Raw genomic sequence first — 12,804 nt, forward strand, 5'->3', positions numbered from 1 at the left:
TTTGTAGATTAATTAAAGTTAAGTGACAATTGTCATGGGCTAAAACTAGCCTTTAACTTTAACGACATTCCTGCTGTCGCTACTTGTGTGTGGGTGTAGATACGTACTTTACGTACTGGATAAGTACTTTACGTACTGGATACGTGATTTACGTACCGGATACGTGATTTACATACTGGATACGTACTTTATGTACTGGATACGTACTTTACGCACCGAATACGTGATTTACGTATTGGATAAGTACAGTACGTACTGGATACGTACTTTACGTACCGGATACGTTATTTAGGTACTGGGTACGTACTTTTCGTTGCTGTGTGATACGTCTCGCTGGGCTGGTCCACCTCTCCTCTCAGACGGTCTCGGATCACAACCAGCGCAACCAAGGCAGCGATGATGAACTAACAAAGAAAATACGATCTATTTACAACCATCAGTGTCGGCCTCGGTGGTGTCGTGGTTAAGCTATCGGACAAGCTGGTGGGTACATGGTTCGCAGCTCGGTACCGGCTCTTACCCAGAGCGAGTTTTAACGACTCAATGGGTAGGTGTAAGATCACTACGCATTCTTTTCTCTCACTAACAACTAACCCACTATCCTGGACAAACAGCCCAAATAGCTGATGTGTCTGCCCAGGACAGTGTGCTTGAACCTTAATTGGATACAAGCACGGAAATAAGTCGAAATGAAAATGTCAAGAAAGATTTTAACAAATAAATAAAAATAAATTGCTGTCATTCCTGACAAACTGTTTGTACGTTTATGAGAATGTTTCGCTAATGAATTCATGCTGTTATTTTTTCATTAACCTTCATAGTCCAAAATCAATAAGGGAAGTATACTTATTTATTATTAACTCTGCTTATTACAATACAGATGGATGGATAGATAGATGAGTGGATTGATGGATGAATGGATGGATGGACGGGCGGACGGACAGATAATAGATAATAGAGATGGGTGTATGTATGCATGGATGAGTGGGGTTTTCTTGGATGGATGGATGGATTAATGGATGGATGGATGGATGGATGGATCAATCAAGTGTTGAAGTATCCACATAGCATGATAATAACCATATATGGTTTTGCTATTTCATGACATATATTGTTTGGATGGATAAATATATGGATGGATGAATGAATTGATGGATGGAGGGGTGGGTGGATATATCCATACGGACTGGCAGACAGACACCACACAGATATTAGACAGATAGAGATAGATGAGATCTTTCCCCGGTGTTTGAAGGTCGTGTTGTATAATTAATCTTAACGCGTACGGAGATGCGATCTGGTAGAGAGTCGGTTACCCGCCGGTACCGAACCAATCAATACGCGACACGACCAGAGCGGCTGGATTATGTTACGGGCGATCGTATCTCACGTAATCACAATGATGGAACTCCAGTCGTGTAGAAAGAATTCTGTATGTGAGCTTATTTCCGTCTGTAGCCTTGATAACATACTGCTATAGATCGACACGAGGGTGTGGGTGGGTGGGTGTAATTCATGTTTAAATAGCTTATAGCCTCCATATACTGCTCAAACTTTAATCAGAATGATATAAATCCAGTTGTGTGTATGGAGAAGTCTATCTGAGCTTATTTTCGTCTATAGCCTTGATAACATACTGCTAAAGATATGCATGAAGATGTGGGTGGGTGTGGATATTTCATGCTTAAATAGCTTATGGCATCGATATGCTGCTAAAAATGTAATCAGAACGGTGGAATTCCAGTCGTGTGTAGCAAGTACTCTGTATGTGCTTGTGTTCGTCTGTAGCCTTGCTAAAGATGACAGCGAGGATGTGGGTGGGTGTGGGTAGAGTTTGGCTTGCTTAAACAGCTTATAGCCTCCATGTATTGCTAAAGATATCCGCCTGTGGGTGTGGGTATGGTAATTTAGCCATGCTTATACAGCCTATAACCCCGGTATACAGCTAAAGATATCCGCCTGTGTGTGTAGGTGTGGTAATTTGGGCAGCTTATACAGCTTATAACTCCGGTATACAGCTAAAGATATCCGCCTGTGTGTATAGGTGTGGTAATTTGGGCAGCTTATACAGCTTATAACTCCGGTATACAGCTAACGATATCCGCCTGTGTGTGTAGGTGTGGTAATTCGGCCAGCTTATACAGCTTATAACTCCGGTATACAGCTAACGATATCCGCCTGTGTGTGTAGGTGTGGTAATTCGGCCAGCTTATACAGCTTATAACTCCGGTATACAGCTAAAGATATCCGCCGTTGATTTGTGGTAATTCCTGTGTGTATAGGTGTGGTAATTCGGCCAGCTTATACAGCTTATAACTCCGGTATACAGCTAACGATATCCGCCTGTGGGTGTAGGTGTGGTAATTCGGCCAGCTTATACAGGTTATAACTCCGGTATACAGCTAACGATATCCGCCTGTGGGTGTAGGTGTGGTAATTCGGCCAGCTTATACAGCTTATAACTCCGGTATACAGCTAACGATATCCGCCTGTGTGTGTAGGTGTGGTAATTCGGCCAGCTTATACAGCTTATAACTCCGGTATACAGCTAAAGATATCCGCCTGTGTGTATAGGTGTGGTAATTCGGCCAGCTTATACAGCTTATAACTCCGGTATACAGCTAACGATATCCGCCTGTGGGTGTAGGTGTGGTAATTCGGCCAGCTTATACAGGTTATAACTCCGGTATACAGCTAACGATATCCGCCTGTGGGTGTAGGTGTGGTAATTCGGCCAGCTTATACAGGTTATAACTCCGGTATACAGCTAACGATATCCGCCTGTGGGTGTAGGTGTGGTAATTCGGGCAGCTTATACAGGTTATAACTCCGGTATACAGCTAACGATATCCGCCTGTGGGTGTAGGTGTGGTAATTCGGCCAGCTTATACAGCTTATAACTCCGGTATACAGCTAACGATATCCGCCTGTGTGTGTAGGTGTGGTAATTCGGGCAGCTTATACAGGTTATAACTCCGGTATACAGCTAACGATATCCGCCTGTGGGTGTGGTAATTCGGCCAGCTTATACAGGTTATAACCCCAGTAACAGCTAAAGATATCCGCCTGTGGGTGTAGGTGTGGTTGTGGTACTTTGGACATGCTTATACAGTTTATAATCCCGGTATACAGCTAAAGATATACATTCATCTGTTGGAGTAGGTATGTTTGTTGTAATATTTGGCATATAGCCTCGCTATACTGCTAAACAAATATCCACATGATGGTGTAGATGACGTGGTTTTTGTAAGTTTGCTTGCTTAAACAGCTAATAGCCTCGATCTGTTGCTAAATATACCTGCCTGTGGGTGTAGGTATGGTTGTGGTACCTTGGACATACTTATACAGTTTATAACCTCAGTATACAGCTAACGATATCCGCCTGTGGGTGTAGGTATGGTTGTGGTACCTTGGACATACTTATACAGTTTATAACCCCAGTATACAGCTAACGATATCCGCCTGTGGGTGTAGGTATGGTTGTGGTACCTTGGACATACTTATACAGTTTATAACCCAGATATACAGCTAAAGATATCCATCCGTAGGTGTAGGTATGGCTGTGGTACCTTAGACATGTTTATACAGTTTATAACCCCGGTATACAGCTAAAGATATCCGGCTGTGGGCGTAGGTAAGGTTGTGGTACCTTGGACATACTTATACAGTGTATAACCCCAGTATACAGCTAACGATATCCGCTGTGGGTGTAGCTATGGTTGTGGTACCTTGGACATGCTTATACAGTGTATAATCCTAGTATACAGCTAACGATATCCGATGTGGGTGTAGGTATGGCTGTGGTACCTTGGACATACTTATACAGTTTATAACCCGGTATACAGCTAAAGATATCCATCCGTAGGTGTAGATGTGGTTGTGGTAATTTGTGGCATATAGACTCGGTATACTGCTAAAGGTTGGTACGTTTAAGATATGTCGATGGACTTCTATTACTGAAGATAACCGCCAAGGTGTGGATGAAGGTGTTGATAATGTGTTGCATTCTTCCGTCAGAGAACTGTCCAAGCACCCCAGATGTGGGATGGATCTATGATTTCGCCAGACTATTCTGTTCCAAAAAGCAGCCAACAGAACCGCACGCTATCCTTTAAGCTAACGTATTGGTACATGCATAACTAAAGGTTTGATGGAGTATTCTAGGTTTGTGTTTAAAAAACTACATTTCGGTTTTATAAAGAATGTGGGGCAGAATTTAGTCCAGTCTGTAAAGCGATCGCCTGAGGTGCTTCAATCGTATGATAGAAACTCTCTCGGTGGAACTATTTCTTTCTTCCCAACTAGTGTCCCACGATTGGTATAAACGAACAACAGTCCACGTATTTTAATTTATACTTTTGCTCTAAAAGTAGTAGATATATAAAAAAAAAAAAACGATTCTGAAAACGAAATGGAAATAATTTTTATACAAATTATTTGAGGAACTATTTTAAATGGGGATACTCGGTCTGATCACTCCGACATTTCCAACGCGTCATTATTCCTATGCGAACGTCATGTAGCGGAAGTAATTTTACACTGATGAAGGAAATATTTAGACAAGCCATTCGCCTGAATGAGATCTAAATGTTAGAGCGGTTTGTATTGATTTGTATAACACACGAGAGCGAAAGCTAGAAGCATGTATGGTAATTGTGTTAAGTGACAGCGTAAGCATTATCTCATGTTGCTGGAGAGATGTGTGATAACAAACAGTACCACACCCCGTGAGGTATCGTAATAGTACTCAATCACAGAGAAACTATTATGTACCAGGTGATCATGTATTGATTTCGAGACACATAGTACATGGGTACCTATCGGAAGTACTAGGTAAGGAGGTTGTTTGAGTATTTCACATTTCCTCAATTGTTTAACGTACAGCTATCAGAGTTCTGCACCAAGCAATCGCGTAACCATCAGAGTTGTGCACCAAGCCATCGCCTATCAATCATAGTGGTGTCCCTAGAGATCCTGTTACCACTAAGAGATAACTTGATCACGTGACTATCAGAGATGTACATGAAGATAACGATGTGGCTATCAGCTGTATACTAATAGATGATGTCGTAATAATGTAACAATGAGATCCCGTGGTAATCAGGCCACCCAGCTTATTAGCTACTCTACATGTAATCCACCAAGAATGTAGAAGGCTGTGGGTATATGACTGTTTTGTGTCTGAACAATATATATGAGGTTTGCTTGTAATCCACCGAGGATATAGAATACTGTGGGTATATGACTCGTCTTTTAATTGTAGCTAATCAATACGTAAGATTGTATTCTAAAACAATCACGTGATCGCGTGACAAAGAGGTCACGTGGTAATATAGCTAGTTTACAAGTAACTTGTAATGTACCGATGATGTAGAAGGCTGTGGATATATGGCTCATGTTTTTGTATGTGGACATGGCATATGTGAGGTTGTAGTATAAAATATCATGTATGACAAGGAGGTCACGTGATAATATGGCTATATTTACCTGTAGTCCATCGAAGTTGTAGAAGGCTGTGGGTATATGACTGGTGTTCCTGTATCTGACCATGATGTGAGGTCGTATTGTAATATCGGACCATATTTACCTGTAGTCCACCGAGGATGTAGAAGGCTGTGGGCATATGACTGTATTTGAACAGTGACTATTTTCACCTGTAGTCCACCGAGGATGTAGAAGGCTGTAGGTATATGACTGTATTTGAACAGTGACTATTTTCACCTGTAGTCCATCGAGGATGTAGAAGGCTGTCGGTATATGACTGTATTTGAACAGTGACTATTTTCACCTGTAGTCCACCGAGGATGTAGAAGGCTGTGGGTATATGACTGTATTTGAACAGTGACTATTTTTACCTGTAGTCCATCGAGGATGTAGAAGGCTGTAGGTATATGACTGTATTTGAACAGTGACTATGTTTACTTGTAGTCCACCGAGGATGTAGAAAGCTGTGGGTATATGACTGTATTTGAACAGTGACTATTTTTACCTGTAGTCCACCGAGGATGTAGAAAGCTGTGAGTATATGACTGTATTTGAACAGTGATTATTTTTACCTGTAGTCCACCGAGGATGTAGAAATTTGAACAGTGACTATGTTTACTGAAAGCTGTGGGTATATGACTGTATTTGAACAGTGACTATTTTTACCTGTAGTCCACCGAGGATGTAGAAAGCTGTGAGTATATGACTGTATTTGAACAGTGATTATTTTTACCTGTAGTCCACCGAGGATGTAGGGGGCTGTGGGTATATGACTGTATTTGAACAGTGACTATTTTTACCTGTAGTCCACCGAGGATGTAGAAGGTTGTGGGTATATGACTGTATTTGAACAGTGACTATTTTTACCTGTAGTTCACCGAGGATGTAGATTGCTGTGGGTATATTACTGTCTTTAAACAGTGACCATTTTTACTTGTAGTCCACCGAGGATGTAGAAGGTTGTGAGTATATGACTGTATTTGAACAGTGATTATTTTTACCTGTAGTCCACCGATGATGTAGAAGGTTGTGGGTACATGACTGTATTTGAACAGTGATTATTTTTACCTGTAGTCCACTGAGGATGTAGAAGGCTGTAGATATATGGCTGTACTTGAACAGTGATTATTTTTACCTGTAGTCCACCGAGGATGTAGGGGGCTGTGGGTATATGACTGTATTTGAACAGTGACTATTTTTACCTGTAGTCCACCGAGGATGTAGAAGGTTGTGGGTATATGACTGTATTTGAACAGTGACTATTTTTACCTGTAGTTCACCGAGGATGTAGATTGCTGTGGGTATATTACTGTCTTTAAACAGTGACCATTTTTACTTGTAGTCCACCGAGGATGTAGAAGGTTGTGGGTATATGACTGTATTTGAACAGTGACTATCTTTACCAGTAGTTCACCGAGGATGTAGAAGGTTGTGGGTACATGACTGTATTTGAACAGTGACTATTTTTACCTGTAGTCCACTGAGGATGTAGAAGGCTGTGGGTATATGACTGTATTTGAACAGTGACTATTTTTACCTGTAGTCCATCGAGGATGTAGAAGGCTGTGGGTATATGATTGTCTTTAAACAGTGACTATTTTTACCTGTAGTCCACCGAGGATGTAGATAGCTGTGGGTATATGACTGTATTTGAATAATGACTATTTTACCTGTAGTCCACCGAGGATGTAGAAGGCTGTGGGTATATGACTCATGTTCCTGTACCGGAACACGATGTGAGGTTGGGGCGGCACCTGGAACGTAACGTTCTTGTCATGGCTCACTATCGGCTCTGGCGCCACGGTGTAGCCGTCCACGAAAGGCGTGCAGTCCATGTTGAGCAGGAACGCAGAGGCGATCATGGGGCTTACGAAGGCTCCGAAACCATAGCAACAGTGCATCGCCTGCAATGAAGAGACGACATCAGTCATGAGACTGTAATTCCACATTTAGTAGCAATAACCATGAAATTGTATAGCGTGTGTGTGGCATGCGTAGCTGAATCATCCGCCACCGCCTTCAGTGACGTAGTGATTAAGACGTAGATCTTAAGGGTACAGAGTTTTTATATGGAAGTGTAAGACCATTAAATCGCTAATGATTACCAACTAACCATTAACTTCCTGTCGCGGTTGAACTTTAGTCGGGTGTAAGCACGATAATCAATTAAAACAAAACAAATAACAGTCAAAATTTATACTGGACAGCACATCTACCATTCGTGGGGTATTGGTTGAAATGGGAAAACCCAATCAAACAATGTATATTTGGGGGGGGGGGGGGGGGGGGATTGGTTGGGGTTTTGGTGTCTTTATTTTATTTTTTCTCTTTTTCTTTATTATGTTTTGATTTGTTTTCATTATTATTTTTTGTTGTTGTTGTTCAGGATCACTGCTCCAAATTTGTCATTTGTTTCCGACAAAAGATCAGTCAGTACACATACACATAATGTAAAACAAGTTTTACATCTTCTCGGTATCTGGTAGACAAATTTAATATAACACGTCTCTGTGTAATAATGTGTGGATGTTTTGTCTGGAAATGTCGACATAGTCCAGCGGATATGTGACAAAATTGTGCCTTTGATGATAAAAGCATGCAACTTTGCATGGTGCTAGGACATACATTAGTGACAAACATTAGATATAAGAACATTGCAGATTTGTCCTCTGGGAGCCATGGCGGCCATTTTTTTCAAAATGACCGCCATGGCTACCACAAGATCCAATGCGGTTGTCACATTTACCACAATTTGTGTTCTTTTAAGAATAACTAATTACATTGATTTATAGATATGCCCATTGTAAATTATGTAGAGGTGATATTTTATACAAATTTCAGGGGCAGTTCCAGAATATAAGCTAAACAGCATTATTTGTGTTCTCCCCATACATACTTGTGCAGTCATTCGTGGTTATTCATGTGTCCATCAAACTGGGAGAGAGTAGTGCACTTAAACGCTTACAGTGCCCACCACACCCTTTTCCACAACCACATCTAATGAGTTCTCTGCATGCATTGGTAGCCCTAGGCAAGATTGTACAAATGTGTTCCTAGCTGCCTGTTACCTTGATACCATCCCTATTCATTTGGTGGTGGGAGTTCTAGTGCACAAACTAGCATCTGACCCCAATGGTGTGATGGCTGGTACATTGTCCTTTTTACATGCTATAGAAGGGCTTCCTTTTTAGGAGGTATTTGATCGAGTACTCATTAACATGGTGTAGGCTGCTGGTGTAGTCACACATTAAAACAAAGCGTTCTGAAGTTTCAAACCAGTCCTCTGTTGTGCTTGGTGTTGTTGTTAAGGAACAGTATACTGGTGTGACTTCACTTGCTACTCTCGTTCCAACCAGTGCACCACAACTGGACACAGAAAATGGTATGTGCTTTCTTGTCTGTGGAAAAGTGTATATAAAAGATCCCTTACTGTATTAGGCAAAATGTAGTAGGTTTCCTCTGATGAATACGAGTCATAATTACCAAATGTTTGTCATCCAATAGAGGATGATTAATAAATCAATGTGCTCCAAACTTCTTCATTTGCTACTTTTCAAATGACCCAACTTGTTTTCCCGTCCCTATCACCGAACGAAGACACCGTGTAAAACATGGACAATGAAAGGCATCTTTCTGGACCCAAGGCATGACATATCTCATCGGCAGCCAAGTGTCGAAACTTCTTTCCAATACCAAAATCACCCAGAGTTCAGGGACATTGAGCCTTTCAACAGTTGCAATGGCTAGAACCAAGACAATAGTGTTTTCTTCATTAACAGCATCAGCTACATGAAGCAATATCCGTGTGTCTGCTTCCTCTTGGATGCATGGGGCTATACTGGTGACATCTCTTGGCTGTTTGCATAGGACATTTCGAAGATGTGTGCCAAGGCCAGCTCTGGGTGTGCAGGAAGTTTCCCCAAATTATCTATAAAACTTCAAAAAGAGTAGAAACTGATATATTTTCCAAAATAATATCAATTATTACATAAGAATTATTCGCCATATTAAAATACAATTTTCCAATTATTTTTAAAATTCTATAATATGCGAATTTGGCGAGTGCCAGATCTAGCCCTGTGTGCCGATTACTTAACACTCCGTTGTTTCCAACAGAACTGATTTGTTGGCAAATAAGGAAAACAGTTCAGTCTCGTTTTCGTCAAGCTCCATGAGTTTTACTCAATGGCTACACATGCCTTTTCCTCTCATTCTTCAAGTGCTTGACTTAAGACTGGTTAGGATGTAAACATCCCAAATGATATCGTTTCTCATAGCCTGTTGTAGTTGTGATGCAAGACCGGACTTAGGTCCACACAGATTTTCAAAATGGCCACCATGGCAACCACAGAACAAATCTGCAATGTCCCTATATCTAAAAATAACTATTTTGGTATGTTCTTACATCATGCCAAGTTTCATGCTTTTATTGAACTGAGCTCACTGAGCTAATGACGTTGTGTTTCACTTCACATACTAAATGCTAAAGTGAATGTGCTTCTTTCGTTTTGTTAAACACACTGCCCTCAGTTCGCATGGTTATTATCAAAGAATATTTCCAGCCATTGTCGCTTGGGTATTGTTAGATTACATACTAGTTAAAACTTCTTGCTTAAATTATTAATTTTGACAAATTTTATTATCATGCTGGTCATAATGGTGATTACGAGGTCGCAGAAAGCGGTAAGACCGGTGAGGTTTCGGTGTAATCAATAAGTGGCCTGATTTTTTTTCCTATTTTCTTCTTTATTTCTACTCTCTTTTTGGGGGGTTTCTTTTCTTCTTTTTTTTGGATGTAGGTTTTTGGGGTGTTTTCGATTGTTGTTTTTTGGAGGATTTTTTTTTAATGATTTAATTTTTGTAAAACATACATGTTGTTAATCTTGCTCTAAATATAATATTGTACATAATTCTTCTGTTAATGTTACACAGAAAATGTAGACACAAAAATTATTCTTTAAATAATTGTCGAAAATATTGAAAAAACGTTCAGCCCATTAATATAGCACAAAAAAAAACCCCATCTATTCCATTGAACCTAGCTTGAGTTGTTTACCGCCTTTGGCGCTCGCATTATCTCGCACCCTTCAGAAGTGGGCGCGTCAAAAAAGGCCTTACCAGTAATGTTGGCCCTCCTACAGGCCCACTTCACTCAATTTTGTGATATAGCAGTGCAAAACAGTTTGTTTTGTTTAACGACACCACTAGAGCATATTGATTAATTAATCATCGGCTTTGGATGTCCAACATTTGGTAATTATGACTCATAGTCATCAGAGGAAATCCGTTACATTTTTCCTAATGCAGCAAGGGATTTTTATAAGCATTTCCCCACAGACAGGAAAGCACATACCACGGCCTTTGTCCAGTTGTGACCGGCCTCGGTGGCGTCGTGGTTAGGCCATCGATCTACAGGCTGGTAGGTACTCGGTTTCGGATCCCAGTCGAGGCATGGGATTTTTAATCCAGATACCAACTCCAAACCCTGAGCGAGTGCTCCGCAAGGCTCAGTGGGTAGGTGTACACCACTTGCACCGACCAGTGATCCATAACTGGTTGAATAAAGGTCATGGTTTGTGCTATCCTGCCTGTGAGAAGCGCAAATAAAAGATCCCTTGCTGCTAATCGGAAAGAGTAGCCCATGCAGTGGCGACAGCGGGTTTCCTCTCAAAAATCTATGTGGTCCTTAACCATATGTCTGACGCCATATAACCGTAAATAAAATGTGTTGAGTGCGTCGTTAAATAAAACATTTCTTTCTTTCTTTGTCCAGTTGTGGTGCACTGGTTGGAACGGGGAAAAACAAATCAGCTGAATGGATCCACCGAGGTGTTTTGATCCTGCGACGCATGCGCCTCAAGCGAGCACTCAACCGACTGAGCTAAATCCCGCCCCTCTAGCAGCGCAATGAAGCCTTGAAGAAATGAAGCGATGTTGCTTAAGAGAGCTTGGTGGATTCAAATTCAAATTCTTTATTACTTTAAGTTTTTACAACTTATCAGCATTAAACAAACATAAACATAAAATAAATAAATAAATACTGTACAGGATAATGGTGGAGAGTGATTTACCTTACTGAATACATAATACATACTCATATATATATATATACGTACTTACATACACACACACACACACACACACACACACACACACACACACACACACATACACACAGATATATATATATAATAACTAATTCAATATATCAGAGTTTTACTGATTAATATATTAGTTGGCCATATGTCATTATTAAGCATATACCAGAGGTAAAGTATACTTTTGTGCTACCAGGTGCAGGTTCTGTATTATACATATTTCTCGTTCCAACCAGGGCATCACTAGCATATCAAAGGCCTTGGTATGTGCTATCCTGTCTGTGGGATGGTGCATACAAAACATCCCTTGCTACTGATGGAAAAATGTAGTGGGTTTCCTCTCTAAGACTGTATGTCAAATTTTCAAATGTTCCAATAGTCGATGATTAATAAATCAATGTGCTCTAGTGGTGTCTTTAAACAAAAAACTGTTTAAACCCAAGCATTTTGGAAACAGACACAAACTTATAATAGTGTTTGTCGTTTTTGCAGGCTGGTCCCATAAAAACGTGTATTTTGTATTAAAGTTAAATTTGACATTAAAAAAAACAAACATTATTTTTAAAGTTTTTAATTAAAATTATAAAATTCAGGAAAATTACTCTCGTGCACGTTGTGTGGAAACTATTTGACCGTATTTTGTCAAATGGTTTCACATCAACCCATGATCATTACGGGGTAATTAGTCACATGATTATTACAAGCAGTCACGTGATTGTTAATACACATCTGCAGGGGAATAGATCGACATCCTTTTTAAGCAAGATGATCATCTTCAAGTTGGCTATACAGTCGATACAGCCCATACACCAGCCCATGATCATTACAATCATTATTCACGTGATTATTACGAGCAGTCACGTCATTAATACGAGCAATCACGTGATTACTGAGCAGTCACGTGATTACTACGATCAATCACGTGATTACTACGAGCAGTCACGTGGTTTTTAATACAGACCTGTAGGAATGGAGCGACGTTCTTCTTAAACAAGATGATCATCTTCAAGTTGGCTATACAATCGATACAGCCCATACACCAGCCCATGATCATGAGGACGACGATGAGCCCGCCCAACGTGGTGCATGACGGGATTAGCACCATGGAGAAAGACACGCCCACCGAGCCTATTAGAAGCAGGATGTTCGTGGGTACTCTGCAAAAATAAACATGAAAACATGATCCTATTCCTGTATATGAAGTTTTATGAAAATCGGATGA

The 12,804-nt window shown here is 40.5% G+C and overlaps 1 protein-coding gene across 1 annotated transcript in view; it reads right to left on the reverse strand.

Moving 5' to 3' along the window:
* Positions 1-12,804, reverse strand: part of LOC121369494 (major facilitator superfamily domain-containing protein 4A-like) — an 81,082-nt gene that overhangs the window by 28,824 nt on the left and 39,454 nt on the right. Inside the window, exons 2-4 of the mRNA XM_041494602.1 lie at positions 12,544-12,739; positions 7,155-7,388; positions 308-404 (exon numbers count right to left, since the gene is read on the reverse strand). Of these exons, the coding sequence (XP_041350536.1) occupies positions 308-404; positions 7,155-7,388; positions 12,544-12,739 (527 nt within the window). The remainder of the gene's footprint in view (positions 1-307; positions 405-7,154; positions 7,389-12,543; positions 12,740-12,804) is intronic.

The sequence above is a fragment of the Gigantopelta aegis genome, chromosome 3 (genome assembly GCF_016097555.1).
Source record: "Gigantopelta aegis isolate Gae_Host chromosome 3, Gae_host_genome, whole genome shotgun sequence".
Lineage (NCBI taxonomy): Eukaryota > Metazoa > Mollusca > Gastropoda > Neomphalida > Peltospiridae > Gigantopelta > Gigantopelta aegis.